The sequence below is a fragment of the Bos javanicus genome, chromosome 13, assembly GCF_032452875.1.
Source record: "Bos javanicus breed banteng chromosome 13, ARS-OSU_banteng_1.0, whole genome shotgun sequence".
NCBI classification, from domain to species: Eukaryota; Metazoa; Chordata; class Mammalia; order Artiodactyla; family Bovidae; genus Bos; species Bos javanicus.
This window is the reverse complement of record NC_083880.1, coordinates 78699152-78719942: the sequence shown is the minus strand read 5'-3', so window position 1 is coordinate 78719942 and position 20791 is coordinate 78699152. Positions and strand designations below refer to the sequence as shown.

General features: G+C 54.7%; 1 protein-coding gene across 10 annotated transcripts in view; it reads right to left on the bottom strand.

The window, feature by feature from the left end:
• Positions 1–20791, bottom strand: part of BCAS4 (breast carcinoma amplified sequence 4) — a 56613-nt gene that overhangs the window by 22017 nt on the left and 13805 nt on the right. For 7 of the 10 annotated variants that reach the window (XR_009740575.1, XM_061437959.1, XM_061437960.1 and 4 more), the window contains exons 2-4: positions 17470–17541; positions 9600–9701; positions 3519–3653 (exon numbers count right to left, since the gene is read on the bottom strand). Coding sequence is in view for 9 of the 10 variants with exons in the window: in XM_061437959.1 (XP_061293943.1) it covers positions 3519–3653; positions 9600–9701; positions 17470–17541 (309 nt within the window). In the remaining variant the exon portion in view is untranslated. Of the gene's footprint in view, positions 1–3518; positions 3654–9599; positions 9702–12325; positions 13390–14519; positions 14723–14774; positions 15035–17469; positions 17542–20791 lie in introns of those variants that run through there. The other 3 variants (XM_061437966.1, XM_061437965.1, XM_061437967.1) reach the window with 3 other exon arrangements.

Sequence of the window (20791 nt, the reverse complement as noted above, 5' to 3'; positions counted from 1 at the left end):
ACTCCCTGGCTCTGAGCCCTCCCAAGGCCGCCGTTGGACTAGCGCTCGGGCCCCCTGTGTGGCCCGAGACCCCTGCTTTTGTCCAGGCTGCCCCCCACCTCGTCTCCTACACCCTTCCTGGCTCCCCACACGGGACTCACTGCTGTTTCTCAGGACCCAAGCTCATCCCACCCCAGAGCCTCCGGGCCCGCCATCCCACTGCTGGGAACATCCCTGCTTTTGACTTCAGCCTTCTCTCACTCACCATCCGGGTCTCAGCTTACGTGGCCCTTCCTTAGAGGTCATCCCTCAGAGCGAAATGTCCAGTTACTGAAGTTTCTGAGGATTTGGTCATCGCCTCTATTCTCCCACTGGACATGTGCTTCCTGAAGTAAGAGGTCACGGCTCTCTCCCAAGATAACGAGGGATAGACTCAAGAAGCAGATTCCTATCCTGATGCTCAGCTGTGTAGCCCTGGCTAAGGGACTAAACCTCTCTGTGCCTTGGTTTCCACTAGCACCTCCCTTGTGGGGTCCTGGGGCTGAGAACAGCAGCTGGTCAGTCACCACCACCATGAAACCTGCTCACCCCGGAGGGCCCAGGCAGTCTGTCCTGAACCATTACTTAAAGGCGCAGCTGACTTTGCAGACCCACCAATGCTCAGAACCCTCCGTCTGAGAGTTCTGGACTCTTTCTTCTTTTTCTTCCCACTGCTTTAGTGGAGGAGGCCCTCTTCATCGCACATCAAATCGAAACCAGTTCTCTCGCAGGCAGACTGTTTCATGATCAAGCCCATGATAACCGACAGGTAAGCGATCTGAGGCCTGCAGAGGCTAAGAGACTCACCCATAGTCACACAGCTAAAAAATGCCATAGCCAAAGAGAGGCGTGATTCTGAGTTAGAGGTTTGCAGCATTGTAAGAATCAACATAAAAGCTCAATGGGAAACTTCCCTGCCGTACAGCATGGAAACACGAACCTCTGTACCATGAAAATAGTCATGTGTGCGTTAGCATGAAAACTGAAGCCTAGAAGTGTGTACATTTTTACGTCTGGGCACAGAGGGCTCAGGGCACCAGGCCAGCCCTCACCCCGGTCTGGGCACTGACCGCACACTTCTCCGGCAGTTCAAGTCGGAGGCCAAAGGCCCAGCCTTCGGGGGGAGCGCGTGACGAGGAGGGACACTCAGCTGGCATCCCCAGGCTGGCCCAGGCCTTGGCCAGCACCGAGTCACACAGGCAGGGGTGTAGTGGGGCTTTCTGGCCCCACTGCTAGTGTTGGGAGACCCTGGCCCCATGCCCTGCGCCCTCCCTGACCTCCCCACTTGAGCTGCAGAGTGAGGGAGAAAAAAGATGCAGAAAGGAGGCCAGGAGGGCAGGTGGCGCTGGCAGAGTTAGCAGAACTGCAGACCCAGCCTCTCCCCACCCCTCTCTCTCCCCAGGATGCCTGCTCCAGCAGATGGCCGAGCAGGGAGGGGGCAACCCCCCCCCAAAAGGCCCCTGCCCAGCTCCAGGGCGTGAGGGCGGAGGGCCTCCTGCCTGAGCCCCTGGAGGGAGGCCCCCCGCTGATGCCCCTGCCTCCGGGAGGGCCTGGGGGCAGCAATGAGCAGCCCATTTCCTTTGAGGGGGTGGGCTTCCAAAGGAGTTTGGACAGGACTCTCAGCCCAAGAGCCCCTGCCCCGCATCAGCCCCTCACTGCATGGGGCAAGGAGGGTGAGTTGGGGCAGGAAGGCAGAATTTGGAGGGCTCCTCGCTGCTGGGGGGAGAAGGGGGCCGTGTGGCCTCTGAGGGTGAGGGCAGTGGTCAGTGAGGCGTCCACCTCGGCAGGGATGGAGGGGAACCGGCTGGACACAGCGTGAAACCCTGGCTGGGTGGGTTCTTCCAGACAGAAGAAACAGGGACCCACGTGGGGGCTCTTCAAGGACCCCCACCCCAGACCGCAGCTGCAGCGGTCGGAACCGGGCTCAGAGAGACCCAGTAGGACCAGGCGCTGCAGTGCACCAGCTCCGCAAGTTCAAATCGCAGCTCCACCACATCCTGGGTGGGCAAGCGGTTTGACCCTTCGGTGCCTCAGCTTCCTCATCTGATGACTAGCCCTCCCTCACAGGATGGGCTGTGAGATTCCGTTAGGTCTGGGCCCCAGGGCGAGCTGTGACGACTCTGTATCTAGAAGAGCCCCTGCAGCTGGCGCCTTGGGTGCAGATACAGCCCTGGAAACCCTTGGGTTTGCACTCGTGTGTGAGCACACTCGCCCGCATCCCCTGGACCACACAAAGCCCTCCTGGGGCCAAGATCAACACGCCAGGGTCGCTGAATGACTCACCAGCCCTGGCTGGGACGCGTTTCCTGGAACAAGTCACCACAGGTAGGGCTAGGGGGCCCCCCGAGTCTGGCAGAGATGAGAGGGTGCAGGTCCCAGCGTGTCTGGCCACACCTCGATGGGATCCCGCAGCAGAAGCGGGCAGGGGACCCCATCCCACAGCCCCTCGGGCGTGGGTTCCAACCCCAGCACTGACCTCAGCTGCCTGACCCTCCCCTCCAAGCCTTGCCACTAAAGGAAGACACTGGTGCCAACCACAAAGGGAAGCCCTGTGGGTTACAGAAAAAGACCGTAAGGCACAGAGACCAAGGACCCGTCAGGCCCCATGTTAGGGCACCTGCTGCAGACAGCAGGCAGCCAGGGACCTCTGCCCTCCCTCCTCTGTGGTGCTTCTGAGCCATCAGTGGGCAGAGCACCGTGTGAGTGGGGGGCCCCTGGTGCCCTGCAATAGTCACCATAACTTTAGGGAGAGGAGGACCAAGGAGGCTGCTCCCGACTTCACTGTCATTGGAGGGCAGAAGAGAACGCATTTGTCTAGAGAGTGCGCAATCCCAGAGGGCTTCTCAGAGGAGGTGACATTAACTTGGGCTCTAAAGGATCAGTAAGAATTCTGAGACCATGAACTCTGATGCCACAATCCAACTGCTACTGGCTTTGGGCCAGTCCCTCACCTGGAGGCAAGCAGGTAAGCAGCACATAGCAGTTTTCCCACCAGTATAAGGGGCACAGTGACCCTTCCTTTGGCATAGGGAGGAATCCAAGGAAGTAGCAGTGTGGGAGGGACAGGCCTTGGCCAGCTGTGGGCTCGATGCCCCTCCCACTGTGCCCCGCCCTTCTGGCCTGCTGGAGGGTGATTTGTGCCCTGGGAAGGGGAACCCCACCTGAATTCTGGAAATGGCCCTGAGCCTCAGATGCGGAAGGAAGGGCCAGGAGCTGTTTCTAACCAGCATGGGAACTCCAGACAGACCCGTGCTTAGCAAACAGCAGGATTTACTAAACGGTGGATGAGGGGGCGGGCAGCCATGGCACCACCAATCAGGGAACACGGGGGCACCCCAGGGAGGGTCTGCGATGCCCCAGCCGCCCGGCCAGCCCCCCACCAGCCAGCCAGACGGCGCTTCCTGTCTGCAGAAGCCAGCCGTGCCCTTTGAACTCCCGTTTCCGGTGCCCCTCTCCCGGCTCCGGGGTCTGGGAGGGGGCGGGGAGGTGGCGATACTCACGTTCCCGAGCGCTGGGAGCCCCGAGGAGCCCAGCCACTTCCGCAGGGCCTGCGAGAGGGCCCCGTGGTCCCGCTCGGCCTGGAGCACGTGGGCCTCCAGGAAGGAGACGTGTCGTCTGACCATCTTGACAAAGGCCTGTCGGGGGAGCGGAGAAAGTAGATGCCACGGCTGCCTCCCTCGGCCGCCAGCAGCTACTGCCCCCAGCCTCCCTCTGGCCTGACCAACGGGCGCCAGGCCCTGGGAGACCTCAGGCTCGCTGGTGCCTTGCTGGGAGCACCTTCAGAAACCCTGACGGTAACAGTGACGCCCCCTCCGGCCCGGCCAGGCCGAGCCTCCACTCCTATCCTTTCCCCTTCTCCCCCTAGTGACCCTCTGTTTAGACTATTTTACAGAGGGGAGAAACCAACGGTCAGAGAGGTCGGACCACCTGCCCAAAGTCACACAGCCAGGCAGCAGCAGAGAGGAGACTCAGGCTGCACGGCCTTCTTTATGAAAAATGAAGTTTTCCGAAATCGCTCTCTTTTGGTTTTTTGGTCACACCCATGCAGCTTGCAGGCTCTTGGTTCCCCGACCAGAGATCAAACCTGCGCCCCCGGCAGTGTTAGCGTGTAATCCTAACCCCTGGGCCACCAGGGAATTCCCCGAAATTGCTCGGTTTAATATTTGATGGGTATTGGGGAGTCTCACATTCAGAAACCGCCAAGGGGCAGGCAGATGACAAGCGAGTGAAACAGGCTGAGAACAGGCTGGGTGAGCTGAAATACCAGGTCCCTGGTCCCTGGGGTTCACTCAGCTTGGGGCTCTACTGCAAAACCTCCAACACTGAGAAAAGAGAAGGCTGGGGTCAGACCCGCTGGACTAGACCCAGGGTCTACCACTCACTGGTCGTATGCCTTTTGCCAGGTTACTTCATTTCTGTTACCCCCAATTTTAGTATCTGTGAAGCAGGAATCATAACAGTATCAACCCTGCTCAGCAGTTTAGCGCTCAGGGCATATTAAGAGCTCAATTAATGCCAGATAACATCATTTAAAAAGAAAAAACAGGACATTCAGATTTCATGAAAAATGTCTAGTTTTTAACAATGTTAGCAGTAACTCCAGAGTGTCTAAGACAAGGCTGTGCGGCCCACTTGTTTGCGACTCCTGGCGTGCCTGTGTGCCGGGTGTGTTCACGGGTCACGTGTGCCTGCACTGCTCGTACACCTGCGAAGGCCGCCAAAGGTGGCAACTCCAGGTCCATCTCAGACAAGCCTCCCCTCTGTGGGCCTCTCTGCTCCCAAAGGAAAATGTAGAAGGTTTTCCTGCACCAGGAAGACGCAGGAGACCCTCTCGGCGCCAGGCCCCATGGGGCAGCCTCCCTTCCACAGACGGAAAGCCCCAGGCCCGCCCGCCCAGCAAGGCCCAGCACCACTCTGCCCTCTCTCCCTGTGTCCCACCCAGGCCTCCCTCTGGTTCCTCAAAAACTCCAGCCTCACTCTCCTCGGAGCCTTTGCAGCAGCTCCCTCCATGCCCGGGCACCTCTCTCTTCTCCATGGGTGAACCTTGCTTGTCTCCCAGGCCCGGGGTCCGCTGGGCCATCCACAGAGGGGCCATCCCTGACCACCTAGGCTAAGGCGGCCCCACCGCAGAGCTGCCCAGGCCCCTCTTCTTAGCTCTCCTCTCCCTCTCAACTTCCTGTCTGTCGGTTCTGGGGCCATCTCCTTCCAGAGTGAATTCTGGGAGAGCAGGTGCTGAGTCAGTGCTGTTCACAAGGCCACGACCAGGGCCTGCTCAGCTGGATGGCGGAGGCAGGAACGCATGCGCGCGTGAGTGGATGAATGTGCACAGAATGCATGTATGCACGGATGAAGGCGTGCACACGTGAATGAAGGCGTGCACATGCGAATGAAGGCACACACACGCGAATAATGCATGTACACATGAATGAATGCGCACATGCATGAAGGCTGCACACACATGAATAATGCACGCATGTACGAATGCACACACAGGAATGAATGCGTGCATGAGTAAATGAATGAATGACTGCATCCTTAGCAAAAAGACACTGGACGAGCCCAGGATGGCAGCACTGTTGTGTGGCTGCTGCCCTGTGGTTCTGGCAAGGGCAGAGCTGAAAGGCTCTGAATAAGGCACTTCAAGTGTGGGTGTGTGCATGTCTGTCTGTGTGTGTGTGCTGGGTGGAGGGGTAGACGAGGAGCCCTGGGCCAGGCTGCTTCTCCTGGCCTCACCGGCTGGTACATCTGGCTGTAAAGCCCAGAAGAAGTCCTGCAGCCCCTCCCTGCAGCCGATTCCAATTTTACGCTCCCTGCGTTAATGCCGCTGTGGTGGGGAGTGTGAGGGACGCGGAGGAATGTGCGCTCACGAGGTCTGATCCGCCTCCAAAACGCCTGCCAGGGAGGGCAGGCCGGCCAGGCCGCGGCCAGGGAGAGGCCAAACCTGGCCAGGAAAGCTGACGGGGGCAGTGGGACGACCCTGCCAGGCATCCACACGGAGTGGGGAGGAGAGGGCACAGGAGGAGGCAGCTGGGGACTGTGGCCACCCTTGGGAGCAGAGGTGACTTCCACATGATTGTCTCCACCGTGAAAATGAGCCACTTTTATTATCAGAAGCGAGGGAAGGAAGAAAGGAAGGGAAGGAGGAGGGGGAGGGGTGAGAGAGACGGGACAGTCACATGGTCTAAAACACAGGTGTGAGTTCGGCTGTGCCTGAATCCTTGTGACAAAGGCCCCCGGATTCAGAGCAGGGCCAGGTCCAGAGGGGGGCCAGCACCCAGCATTGAGGATGGGTCTGGAGCAGACTTCTGTAATCTCAGCTCCGCCACTCCCCAGCTGTGTGACCCTGGGCAAGTCCTGTCACCTCTGTGCCGTAGCCACTCTATAGAACAGGACCAATACCAGGACCTCGCTCTGCTGCGAAGGGTAGGCAAGCTCTTTCATCTAAAGCACTCAGAGTCCCTGGCTCACAGCAGTGGCTCAGTAACTTGGTTTTTTCTGGCCTGAGAGGTCACCCCCCAGGTTCTCAAGCCTCCTGGCCCTCAGTGGGTCACAGTGATATGGGAGCAGAGTGGTCCTAGGCTCCCTGGAGCCCCCAGCTGGCTGGGCAGAGTGATGAGCAGGCACTGGATCCCAGCTCTCAGCCTGTGGGCACCCCCGCAGTGACAGCCTGTCCTCCCCGAGCACCTGCAGGATGCCAGGGGCCAGCCTCACACCCTCACGACGACACACCCCACCTAGAGGAGGAAACTGACTCCAGAGGGGAGTGAGTGACCCGCGTCGCAGACCTAGGACATCCCCGGTGGCCCGGCGGATAAGGCTCTGTGCTCCTAGGGCAGTGGACACAGCTCTGATCCCGGGTCAGGCCACTAAGATTCCCCATGGCGCAGTCAAAACAAACAAACAAACAAACAAACAAAAACCAGTCTCCAAGGGGCAGATCTGAGCCCCAGGCGGTCCAGTTCTGGAATCCATCTGCCTCAGCACAACGCTGGGTTCTGATCAGGTCCTACGTCTTGTATCGCACATAGCTCAACAGGAAATACGGAGTCTCCCATTTGCCTTGAAATCCATGACCCTCTTGGACCAAGGTAGTTTTTCTTCTTTTTAACTAGGGCCCAGTTGCAGAGAACTCTCTGTATGCTCTAAGGAAAACAGCAGCCCAGAGGGCTGACAGGAGGCAAATGCCACCGGGCCTCGATGGTAGCAGACTCTAGGTCAAAGTGTGGACTGCGTCGGCCTGAAGATTCACACCTCATGGGAGGGGAGAGTTGCTTCTCAGCTCCAGCTGTTCCCAAAGGACAAGGAGGAGTGGCTTGCGGTTGGTCTTCTCATCCCTGGCTGCCCAGGGCAGTCCTGGGCCCTGCTGGCATCTCCTAGGCTCCTGCGGCTCAATTTCTCCAGCCCCGCTCTGATCATCACCCGCCTTGCCCCTGTATCCTGGCCTTCCCAGATCCTTCTGGTCCATCATCTTGCTGCCCAGAGCCCGGAGCCTCCCACCGCCGAGCCTCTACCCCGGCTGTGCCCCCAGCTCCTTCCACTCACCCTCCAGGGCCTGTAGCGTCCACTGCCCATTCCCTACTGCCCTCCAGAGCACGTGCCTCTGAAGTCACCCTTGGTGAATGTGGCCATTAGAGTAATGACCCCACCCAAAGGTCCCCAGCCTCATTCCCAGAGCCTGTGAACATATCACCTTCCATGGCCAAAGGGACTTGGCAGGTGTGAAAAAGATCCTGAGCTAGGGAGACTGTCCTGGTAATCACGGAGGTCCTTCTAAGACGGCATCAGGAGACTCAGAGGAGGACAGAGCCTGGAAGATGCTGTGCTGTGGCTCTGAAGTTGGAGGAAGGCGCCACGAGCTGGGAGATGCAAGCTGGCAAAGGCCAGGACGGGAATTCTCCCCCAGAGAGAGCCGACCCTACCGACTCCTGCTGCCACGGTTCAGACTTCTGACCTCTGGAGCTGTAAGATCCTTAATTCATGCTGTTTTAAGCCGCTCCGTTTGTGACAACTTGTCACAGCAGCCCCGGGAAACACAGTGGTCAGGCTCTTGCTGTTTCTCCTGGCGGGAACCACAGCCTTGAACGCTGTCTTTCTCACTGTGAGGGCCTGCAGCGGCATCCAGTAGGTCCTCAATAAGCGTCAGAAGACTGAATACTGAGGGAAAATGGGGCTCGAGCGGTGGGGTGGCCCAAGAAGGCTAGAACCAGGGCTGCACATCTTTGCATTTTTCTGTCCTCCTTCAAACGTGTGGAATAAAATCCAAATGAATCAGCTATTCCAAGGGCAAAGTTTTAATTATATTCCTGCCTCCTTCTCTGCTGACAAGAATGTTAATTCTCTGCGAACTCCAGGGCCCACTGCTGGCTCCCTTCCTGGGCAGACTGCAGGGGCTCACGTCCAGTCCAGGCCACCTCCGCTACACTGCAGGCTCTGCCAGCCTTCCGGTCTTCACTGCACAAGGAGCCAGGAGCCTGACCCAAGGGCCCCGGTTTGAGGAAAAGCCTGGGCTCTTGTGGATGTGAACTGAAGCCCCCGCTTCCTGGAATCAGCTGTGTGATCCCTGGGAAGCGGGTGACCTCGAGGAAGTCCTGCTCCTCCACTGGGAGACGGCGAGGGGAAGGTGCGGACTCGCAGTGCAGCCAGGAGCCAATGAGACACCACGCACCTTGGCCCGGTGCCCACACAGATAAAAGGCAGGTGAACTAAGTCAGCAGTGAGGCAACAGGGCAGGGTGGGGACTGTGGGGAAATACAGAGCGCGTGCCCTGTCTGAGGGGCAGCTGCACCAGTTCTACCGGAATGCAGCCTAGGGAGTGGAAAGGTTCAGTTTCTCAACCTGGGTCATCTTCATGTGGGTGTTTACGCGTGAGTATGCTCGGTCGTTTCAGTCGTGTCTGGCTCTTTGCAACCCCATGGACACCACCAGGCTCCTCTGTCCATGGGATTCTCCAGGCAAGAGTACTGGAGTGGGTTGCCATGCCCTCTGCCAGGGAATCTTCCCAACCCAGGGATAGAACCTGCGTCTCTTGCGACTCTCGCATTGCAGGCAGGTTCTTTACCACTGAGCCACCGGGGAGGCCTCCATGGGGGTGGATACATGTTAAAATTCACTGAATTGTACACTTATGATACGTACACTTTATGTATTTATACCTTAAAAAGTAAACAGAACAAACTATTTAAAGAAATACAGAGTTCTGAGAACTTCTAAATTTCCAAAAGCCGCCTAGGGATGTCTCTTGCGTTCCAGTCGTTAGGACTCCGCACTTTGACAACCGTGGCTCAGGTTCAATCCCTGGTCTCACAAGCTGTGTGGCAAGGCCAAAAATAAATAAATAACAAAAAGCAGCTTGAAATTTAGGTTTTTATAGAAAGTACCCCAATTTTAAAATGAGATTCCTTATATAAATTCATATTTTTTATATTTTAAAAATACCATGTAGGCCCCTTTTTGCCACCCACACCCTCCACTGGGTTTAAGGCCTAACACTATCAATGCCAGATCAGCATCTTGGGAGAGAGGACAGAAGAGCCAGAACAAGTCCACAGACTCACAAAGAAAGTTAATTACCCTGTACTCACCTCCAGCTGGTCCACTTTGGCGTAGATGCCACGCATTTCCACCACCTTGGCCTTAAGGAGGGGAATGTTTTCTTCCAGGATCTGTGAGGTGTCGCTCCTGATCTGCAGGGAACAGGACAGCTCGTGAGCCCCTCTGCCCCGGCCCCTGCTTCTGCCTGCTCTGGGGGTGGCCAGGCTCTATAGAGACCTTGCCAGTGGCCGAGACACCGAGTGCCACTCTGCCCAGGGACAGGCTCAGGAATGACCCAAAGTCCCAGGTGGGGACTGATGTCACTGCCCCTGGGGACCCAGACCCAACCAGGTATGATTTACTGAGCTACAAATTAATTGGGCTTCCCTGGTGGCTCAGATAGTAAAGAATCTGCCTGCAATGCAGGAGACTGAGGTTTGATCCATGGGTTGGGAAGATCCCCTGGAGAAGGGAATTAGTTGGTTCCTGCAAACATCTAAAACAGCACCAGCTTCAAACTAAGTATCTTTATTTTATTAACCACTGAACTGAACCAAATGGAAAGAATCAAAATCTTTCCCCTAAATTAAAGTTGAGCAAAGTCGAGTTTTTGTTCCACTGAAACTAATTGGAGAGGGTTGCCATTCCCTTTTCCGGGGCATCTTCCCGACCCAGGGGTCAAACTCAGGTCTCCTGCATTACAGGCAGATTCTTTACTGTCTGAGCCACTGGGGAAGCCCTAATGATAATTAATAATAATCATTAACTGCTTCCTACATGTAGCCACTGTGTGAAGTATTTCCTGCACATCACGCATCTCACTTAAGTTTCTTCTGCTTGGAAGGACCCCAAAAGTGACTGTGAAGTTTGGGAAGCTGTATTTCTTGATCACTGAGATTGGACACTTAAGCCTCCATTTTCCTTCAGAGCCAAGAGAACAAGTCTAATCCTTAAGTGTGTGTGTGTGTATGTGTATGTGTGTGTGTTAGAGAGAGATACAATTTCCATGTTACCACAACCTCATCACGCAGAGGCAGTATACATATGACTCTCAGGTGCTAAGGAGCATCCAGATCCCCTGCTGCTGCTGCTGTTAAGTCGCTTCAGTCGTGTCCAACTCTGGAGGAAGCCTAATGCTGATTCCCAGGCCCCTCTAAGTCTGGTCTAGCTTGTGTGGGGTCAGCTGGCAACCCGTTTTTAGCCAAGCTCCACGCCTACACTGGAGCTTCCGCAGGCACCTGCATTTGTCAGCTGGAATAGGCAAAAGTGCTCAATATCTTCCTTTGTTCCCCCAGGCTGAATGTCTAGAGAGAAGTCTCTCCCTCAGCAAGACTAGTTCAGTCCAGTTCAGTCACTCATTCGTGTCTGATTCTTTTCGACCCTATAGACTGCAGCACGCCAGGTTTCCCTGTCCATCACCAACTCCCAGAGCTTGCTCAAACTTATGTCCATTGAGTTGGTGATTTCATCCACCCATCTCATCCTCTGTCGTCCCCTTCTCGTCCCGCCTTCAATCTTTCCCAGCATCACGGTCTTTTCAAATGAGTCAGTTCTTTGCATCTGGTGGCCAAAGTACTGGAGTTTCAGCTTCAGCATCAGTCCTTCCAATGAATAGTCAGGACTGATCTCCTTTAGGATGGACTGGTTGGATCTCCTTGCAGTCCAAGGGACTCTCAAGAGTCTTCCCCAACACCACAGTTGAAAAGCATCAATTCTCTGGCACTCAGCTTTCTTTATAGTCCAATTCTCACACCCATACATGACTACTGGAAAAACCATAGCTTTGACTAGACGGACTTTTGTCAGCAAACAAGGCTAACCTCAGGAGAAACTGCTAAGACACAGTGAAGAACAGGAAACTCATGGCAATCAGGAGCACCGGGATCAAAGGCAGGTCTTTTCTGCTGATTTCTAAAGAGGGGAAACACGTGAGCATCAGGAGGTACTGGTCCTAGCAACCCATGGGGTGAAGGGAATGTGGCAGAGACGAGATTCAGGGACCCCTCCCTGCCTTCCTCCGGATCTGTAGGAACTGGAGGGTTGAGGGTCTGTGGGCGGAGCAGGAAGACCCCTGTCCGCAGAGGCCTCTCCACTGGCTGAGAATGAGGGCAGCGGGGAACTGTCCACTCCTGCCCGGAAGGCAGACTGCAGGTCCTTGAGGAGGAAATGGAGGGCGTCTGAAACAACCCCAAGCCTTCCCCTGGGCTCCCCAGTAAGCTGGGAACCAAAAGGCAAAAACCAGGAGGGCGGGACACCAACACCCAGGAGCATTCATCATGTGAATGATGAACAGCAGGAACTGTTCACTCTTCAACCTCATTGCATAGGTGATGAAACAGAAAAACCACATCATCTGGGCAAGGTCACAAGCTGCAAAGTGGGAGATGGTCGATTCTTTGGGTCTGAGGCCACCTGCTAATACCAGACGTCTGCAGATGTGTTCCAGTGGGCCCATGCAGAGCCAGCCTGTGTCACGCTTAAAGCCCCAGAAGTACAACCAAGCTAGGTGCCAAGATCTAGAGTTGCAGGCATTCGCCTTAGAAACTCAGATTTCTAGCTTCTTGTGAAAAACAGAGGCCCCAGCCACACTGAGCCCATGTTCCACGTGGCAACAATCAGCTGGAGCCAGGTGACAATGGCCTCCTTGGGTTAACCACAGTCCCCACCACTCCCTAAAGTCTCCCCAACATGGTGTCCGTGGCCACACCCTACACTGTTTCATCTTCTAGGGGAGCGGGAGAAAAGGAACACATTTCTTTTCTTACATCCAACTCACTTCACATCATCACGTCACAGACATCTGAGTTCATGCTTGGGCCTACTGCTCAGAAGAACAAAGATGGCAGGGAAGAATCAGTACTATCTGAGCCTCTGCTGGGACGAACCTCCAGCCAGGATTATGGACCTGGGAGCCTGTCATCTCCACTCCCCAGAGCTGGTCTCCGGAGCCCAGAAGTCTGGGCAGCGGATGCAGGGGGTTATCACAGAGCAAACGCGGCTGTCCTGGACGAGGCAGGGCCCAGAAAGGAGAGCCAAATGCACTTGACCTAAGAACACACGCCAATGCCAAATGCAACTGCTGGGCTGAGGCCAACAGGAAGTTTTCTCCGCTTACGTGAGAGAGGGGAGAGTCCACTCCCCACCAGAAGGTGGGCCCAAGGCCACTGGGGTTTCGGAGGGCCCAGACAAGCTGCCCAAGGCCCCGAGGGCACTGAGCTGAGCAGCCTCACAAATCCAGTTTCTGTGGATAAACTCATCGGTGGCATGACCCTCTGGTGCTTTGAAATTGACGATGCCGATGACCTCAGTAGCTGCTATTCATGGGTCACTTAAGACATAGTAGGCACCATGCTAAGCAATTATTATTAATTGAGTGCAAATGATACACAGTAAAGAGCCCAGGCCTTAGCCAGCGGCTTGATGAACTGGTACATGTGTTTACATCTGTGGAACCAGACCAATGCATGGAACACCCCTTGCTCTGTAAGACTCCCTCTAGCCTCCTCCCAGTCATGAGCACCCTCCCAAAGCTAACCTCTATCTGACTTCCATCACAGGGAGTGGTTCTGCCTGTTTTTGAACTTCAGATTACGGAGCTCCACACAGAAAGTGCTCCTGTGTCCAGCTTCTTTCTCTCAACAGCATGTCTGTGAGAATCACCTGTGGTGTTGTATATGGCTGGTCATTCTCTTCCACGGCTGTGCATCCCAGTGTATGAATAAACAACAGCTTATTTACTCAATTCTTTTTATTTTTCAGCGATGCCACAAGGCTTGTGGGATCCTAGTTCCCCAACCAGAGATTAAACCCGAGCCCTTGGCAGTGGGAGCACCGGGTGCTAACCTTTGGACTGCCAGGGAATTCCCTATTTACTGGTTCCTACTGCTGACTGGGGCTTCCCTGATGGCTCAGTGGTAAAGAATCTGCCTGCCAATGCGAGACACATGGGTTCCATCCCTGGGTCAGGAAGATCCCCTGGACAAGGAAATGGCAACCCGCTCCAGTATTCTTGCCTGGAAAATTCCATGGACAGAGTATCCACGGGCTACAGTCTATGGGGTCACAAAAGACTCGAACAACTAAACAACAGCTGCTGACAGATACTAGGTTGTTTCCAGTTGAGAGTACGACGGACAAAGCTGCCATGAACATTTATCTGCAAGTCTCCCAACGCTTGTTTTCACTTTTCTTGGGTTATTATCTAGGATTAGAACTGCTGGGGTACAGGGTAAGTGTATGTCTGACTTTATAAGAAACGGCTGTGTGTTCCACGTGACTGTCCCTTTGCGTATTTCCACCAGCCAGTGAAGGGGAGTGTCAGCTCCCCACACCCTCACCCACACGTGCCACTGTCTTTTGCGTTCTGGTCATTCTAGCGGGTGTGAAGGGCACACCCGGCCTTGTCTATTCCTCATGGTAACTCTTTGGAGGTGGGTACCATCTGCAGTGGGTGAAAGACGGCCACACATTCTGCATGTTCCTTCCATGAAGAAGAGGGATCTATGTCCTTTCCCTTTGGATCTGGGTAGGCTATGTGGCTCCTCTGACCAGTAAGATATGACAGAAGTCACGCTGTGTCAATTGCCATACCCAAGCATACCTCTATGTTCTGTTTGTTGGAATGCTGGCTCTGGGAGGCCAGACTGCCATGCTACGAGAAAGCCCATGTGGCCACGAGGAGAGGCTGTATGGAAGAGACTTGAGCCAACTAGTCCCTGGCCACCCAGCCCTCCCAGCTAAGACATCAGACAAGTGAGGGAAGGAGCCACCCTGGACGGCCTCACCCCAGCAGGTGCCACTTGGCTCAGACCAACCATACCCTCTGTGCTCTGTCCTGGCCCACGTGATAAACTGGTGGGTGTTTCACATCATGAAGTTTTGGGGCAGTCTGATGCTGCCACAGATACTCAGAACCAACCACCATCTCCATTTTACAGAGGAGGGAATCAAGGTACAGAGAGGTGACATACCATGGCCACAGCCTCACACTGGGAGGAGTCAGAGCTTGGGGTGAAGCCAAGAGGCATTATATCCCAGATCAGAAAAGGTGGTGAGCACATGTGTGAACGCTGGTTACTTAAGAGTGATCCGGGACAGACTGGCGGAGAACTTAATTCAACAGACTGGAAGCTGGACTCTCATTTCCAGGAGCCTGATTTCATCAGAAACGAAGTGTTTCTCTCTGGACGGCCACCAGGGAGACCAGCCTCTCTGGGACCTCTAACCTGATCGGTGTTCACAAAGGCCCAAGCAGGGGACAGCACTCCACGCTGGGACATCGCCTGCCTCCCACAGGTCCCCACTCGTCCGAAGCTTGGATCAGAAGAAAGAAGGAGGTCCCAAGCCAGGGCCACTAGCTGGATAGATCTCTTTCTGTACCATGGAGTCCATGACACCTGAGCACAGACACACTGGATAAGCTAACCATCAGCTGGCGGGACTGAGAGGATCTCTATAATCTAAATATCATCAGTGCAGAGCCTCCTCGTAGTGACTGCAAAAAAACAAAAACAACGCCTCCAAGGGCCACAAAGGCATCATTCTATTATGATGTAGACATGCTTATTTGCATATAAGCACATGGAAACAGTCTTCACTTTGACAGAAGTACACTCCATTCCATTTCTTAAAACACAGGACTCTCTTGGTCTGTTTACTATGTGCCTGCTTTCAGTAGGGCCCGAAGTACAGAGAAATTTTCTCTACCACAAAAGACACACACGCAGGATGGATGCCGCTGGCAGGTGGCAGGGGAGTCAGGAAGGCTCCCATGGGGACGGTGACGAGCTGCAAAGCACGTGTGCTCTCCACAGGGGGCAGCCACTACCCAGCTCGGCTGATGCTGGCCGGGTGAGGAAAAGCACCCAAGGGGTGGGGGGACGCGAGTGGAAGACAGATCTTTGCTTTTCCAAGAGAAGCTGGAAATCCACATTTTTTTTTTTTTTTTGCATGACATTCTATAAATGTCAGCGGCTTAGTCCTCCTTTCTTTTTTCCCAGAAGCATCCAACACGTCTGCAGGCAGGATTGGGCCCACAGGTCATCCTGCGACCTCTGTATTTAAAACCTTTGCATCAATGCATCTCTAGACTTTGAGTTCAGAAAGGACCTTCTCCATGCTGCATGCAACCTTGGGCCTCCTGTCAAGACAAACGCAGGCTTTGGGAAGCCTTGACGTTTTTAAGGCTAGTAAGGCTAGTAAGGCCTGGGCCCCTCTCTGTCTATCCAAGCGGGCTTTCATCCAGAGCTCTCATCATGGGTGGAGAGTGGGTCTCTCGTCACAGGAGGAAGATGGGCTGGGATTTGAGATCAAAGATGTCTCAGGATCACCCGTCCCTACCACCTTCGCAATCCCCCTGCTGCGGGGGCCCACATCGGTCCGCTGCGCCCAGCACACCGCCCCCACAGACCAGTCCCTCTGCCTGGATGCCTGCCACCCCACCCCCCACTCCCAGCAACTGAATTCTTCTCGTTCCTCTTTCAAACCCCAAATTAATCAGCACCTGTTCTGCAAAGCCTCCCCAATTTTCCAGGCACAATTTAACACCTCTGCTCCTCATATTTTTTTTTAAAGCAAACTGAGTCTTGGGATTATGTGCCTGGTTCCTTCTAGAACCTCTTTCCCTTTACAAAGCCTCCCATTTGCACCTGGAACACACCTCCAGGCCAGCGCTGATACACAGATCGGTTTCCCCGGTAACCTAGGGGATCAGAGACAGGGGGTGGGGGCAGGGAGACAGATTGGTCTCTCTCTGCATTCTCAGCCTCTTCACGGGACCAGTCGGAGAAGGTGAACGATGTTCCGATGAAGAAACGACTACTCAGGCTGTTCAAAGTCGGTCTCGTTACCTGGTTCCCACCTGGACCCACACCTGAACTAAAAAATCGGCCCTCAAGAGAAACACACACGCAGGTCCTCGTGGGAACGTCTGTTGCCTGGTTCACTGCAGCGTCCCCAGCGGCTGGCGCAGGGAGGCGCTCAGATGTGTGCCGAGCAACGAGGGATGGAGCTGCACCCATCATGGAGGGCTGCTCTGAGGTGAGACGGGAGGACACGGGAAGCACGCTCCGGACGGAGTCTGGCACAAGGCAGATGCTCAACAAACGTGGCTCTCTGGGCTCTCACCACCGCATCTCCAGACACCCGGAGCCGTTCCCCACGGCCGCGCCCAGCTGGGCTTCCAGTGCTCCGGGGAGAGGCAGGCCTGCTCCCAATATGGAGCTCAACCCTTTGGGCCTCCAGGCAGAAGCCACGAACCCTGGCTGCTGGTGTGCCTTTAATAAGCTTGGGAACTTCCAGAACATTCTGTCAGTGCTCCTCAGGGCCCCTCATCTATCTGGCAACAATCCTGGAGACCTTGTCTTCCTGGCCCAGGGCACCATCTTCCCTCCAGCCAGGAGGATCCGTCTCCACACAACAGGGGAGGAGGCAACAGCGGAGCCAGCCAAGGATTCAGGAAGGCACTCCATGCCCGGCCCCGCCAGGGCCAGGGCCCGGCCGGGAGGCTCCCCCTGGGCCTCCCAGGCCTGAAGCCATTTCCTGGCTGTCTCCACGTTTGCCTGGTGAACGGCGCCGAGCGAGGAAAGTTAAATATAGGCTTAGCATCCCCGCCGGTCGGCGCCCCGCATCGGGGCCGAGAGCGCCACCTGGTGGCCCGCTCCCGCCTCCTCCAAGGAGTGAAAGCGTCTGGGGGGAAGGGCGTTAACAAGATGGCCGCCTCGGGGAGCCTTGTGTGGAGAGGGAGAGGGAGAGGGAGAGGGAGAGGGTGGCTTCCCTAGGCCGGCCGCTGCCCACGCCTCCTGCTCGCTAAGCCACCTCCAAGATGGCTCCCCAGGGAGGCCCAGGAGGGCCCTGAAGCCTGGCCCGGGCCTCGACCCGCGCCTCCCAGGCAGGCCCTCACCATGTCAGCCAGGCACTCACCATGTCAGCCAGGCTGCAAAACTCTTCCAGCCTGAGGAGCAACCCCTCGATGGTCTCCTCCACCTCCTTCGCCTGAAAAGAGACAATATCCTGGAGATTAGCAAGTGGTTTCCAGGGAGACAAACGCCCTTCATTTTCTTTTTCTTTTTTTTTTAAGCAAACTAAATCTTAGGATTATCTGCCCAGTTCCCTCCAGACCTCCTTTCCCTTTTCAAAACCTCTCTAGCCTCATTTGAAAGCTGGAAGTGCTGGTGGCAGTCTCGACGCCTGTGGACGCCTCTGTTTAACTGCTCTGGTTAAAGCCACTTCGGACCATCCGCTCTATGCGGTTCTCAAAAGAGAGGAGATAAATAAATACCCACAGGAGATAACAAAGTGACCCTTATCACCACCCATGGTCCAGATAAGGAAACTGAGGCTCAGAGAAGTAAGGGAACCTGCTCAAGGGGCCCACATTCTCAGGTAGGTTTGAGTCCCCAGCCTCAAAGCCTGCTCTTATCAACACCGAAAAATGCCTACTGAGAAACACCATGGAGAGAAACAGTGAGCTGCAAGAGAGGCAGAATATAAAACTATCCTTGTATGAACACCGAGAAATGTACATGTTTCAACAATGGAATGTCATTCCATCTCATTTCGACTGGAATGACATGTGTGTGCATGCTAAGTCAATTCAGTCGTGTCCGACTCTTTGCGACCCTATGGACTATAGCCTGCCAGGCTGCTTTGTCCGTGGGATTCTCCAGGCTAGAATACTGGAGTGGGTTGCCATTTCCTTCACCAGGGGATCTTCACGACCCAGAGATCCAACCCGAGTCTCATTATGTCACCTGCGTTGCAGGCGGGTTCTTTACCACTAGAGCCACCTGAATGACATGTACCAAACTGCAAATAGGGGGTTAGCCGATGCAGGAGACACCAGAGATGCAGCTTTGATCCCTGGGTCGGGAAGATCCCTTGGAATAGGAAACGGCAACCCACTCCAGCATTCTTGCCTGGAAAATCCCATGGACAGAGGACCCTGGTGGGCTAGTCTATGGGGTCACAGAGTCGGACAGGACTGAGCGCGCACACAAGGAAGCATACTTCCCCTGGGCTCCCTGATGGCTCAGCGGTAAAGAACCCGCCTGCCACTGCAGGAGACGCAGGTTCAATCCCTGGGTCGGGAAGATCCCCTGGAGAAGGAAATGGCTACCCACACCAGTATTCTTGCCTGGGAAATCCCATGGACAGAGGAGCCTGGTGGGCAACAGTCCATGGGGTCACAAGGAGTTGGGCACAACGTAGAGACTAAACAACAACACTTACACTAAAAAAGTATTTGTTGTTTACCTGAAATTCATACTTGATGGGGGATCCTGTAGTTTATCTGGAGACCCTATTCATAGTGTGTGTTTAGCCCTGGGGAGTAGGAACTGGAGAATACGGTCTGACATGGGAGCTTTGAGTATTTTATGTCATGTGAAGGGTCCAAAACTCAAAAGTTACCAAGACCATGCAGTAAGGCAAATGAATGAAGCAGGCCACTGGGGCTCGGAGTGACTCGAGAAGCACTTGCCTAGTTCGAGAGCAGCCAGCCACTCAGAGAAATCAGGAAACGTGAGGCCAGGGTTGCCAGAATCTTCCATTTTCAAGAGAAGCCAGAAATTTTAACTTTATAGAAAATGTCCCGATTTTTAAATAGTGGCACATATATTTTTAACAATTATTTTTCCTTTTTAATGCTTCATGGGCCAAGCAAAACAGAACATGAAGGGTCTGCTTCAATCACTTGCATAAAGGAGTAGTTTGAACCCTTTTCCCCCTCAACCATGTACTATTTTCATGACAAATAAAATACCTGCTTTTTTGTCTTTTTCCCCCCTAATAACCAGGCATCTCGGAAGGAAGTTCAGTTGGAACATGAAGTACTTTCTCTGGCTTAAGAGGCCGAATTGCTCGCTGCAGGGAGGTGTTCCCAGCCGTTTCTGGGCAGGCCTGGCACTGCCCCCTCACCTGAAGGCTGCCCTCAGCGCCCACTTGTCCCCAGAGAAATGTGTATACAGTGCAGAAGCTGCCGCCTGCAGCCTAGGCTGTCGCTACCACAACCAAATAAACGGCTGCGCAAAAAAACCTCTTTCCGGCTGGAGTATAAATAGTACAGAGTTGCAATTTTAAACTCTGGAGCCTTCGTCTCACAGCTGGGACTATTTCTGTGCCTGACTTGGGGAGGCTTGACAGGGGAAGGGGGGCTGGAAACACACAGGAAGCCCCCCCCACCCCCAAAAACAAAAGCATGGTTTTAAAAAAATGTCCTGAATGCACTAAGGGAGAAAGGAGCCGAGAGGCCACTGAGCTGGGAGCGGGGAGGTTGGTGGTTCCTTCGGACCCAGAGGAAAGCATGAGAGACGGGAGAGGGCACAGATCCGTGATGGAGCACAGTCTAGATGAGTCGAGTCGAGTCTGTAGCCCGCCAGGCTCCTCTGTCCATGGGGTTCTCCAGGCAAGAATACTGGAGTGGGTGGCCATTCCCTTCTCCAGGAGATCTTCCCGACCCAGGGATCAAACCCAGGTCTCCTGCATTGCAGGCAGATTCTTTACCATCTGAGCCACTAGGGAAGCCCCAAAAGTGAAAGTGTTAGTTGCTCAGTCGTGTCCGACTCTTTGCCATCCCATGGACTGTAGCCTACTAGGCTCCTCTGTCCAGGCGATTCTCCAGGCAAGAATACTGCAGTGGGTTGCCATTCCCTTCTCCAGGAGATCTTCCCGACCCAGGGATCAAACCCAAGTTTCCTGCACTGCAGGAAGATCCTTTAGTGTCTGAGCCACCAGGGAAACCCCAGATGATCTACACCCCAATCCAAACATGCCTGGGAAGATGGAAGCCTGGAGGGACACGAAGGACCACTGGCTGGGTGGCCTCTTCCCAAGACACACGTGCAGTTCTTTGCTCACAGGAAGAGCTCTGGACCTCTCCGAGCATGTTCAGGAAGGAAGGAAGTCCTTAGTTCCAACCCCATCTTCCCTCTGCCACCTGGGGAACCTTAACCCAGTGGCTTCCGCTGGGCATCTGGGTTGGCTCACCCAGGACAAGAAGGGCCACACCCACTTGGCAGGGTTGCTAGGTTAACCTCACACTGGGGCTACGTCCTTTAGCAGGGTGTGGGCACACAGTAAGCATGAATAAACCTCTCACTAGATAACAGAAGTGGCAAATCACTACACATGAATTATCTCCTTTGATTCTCACAAAAACTCTCTTCTGCAGGTGCCATAATTTCCCCCTTTCTATGAATTGAGAAGCAGAGGATCAGAGAGCTTAAGTCATCTGTTCAAGGTCACA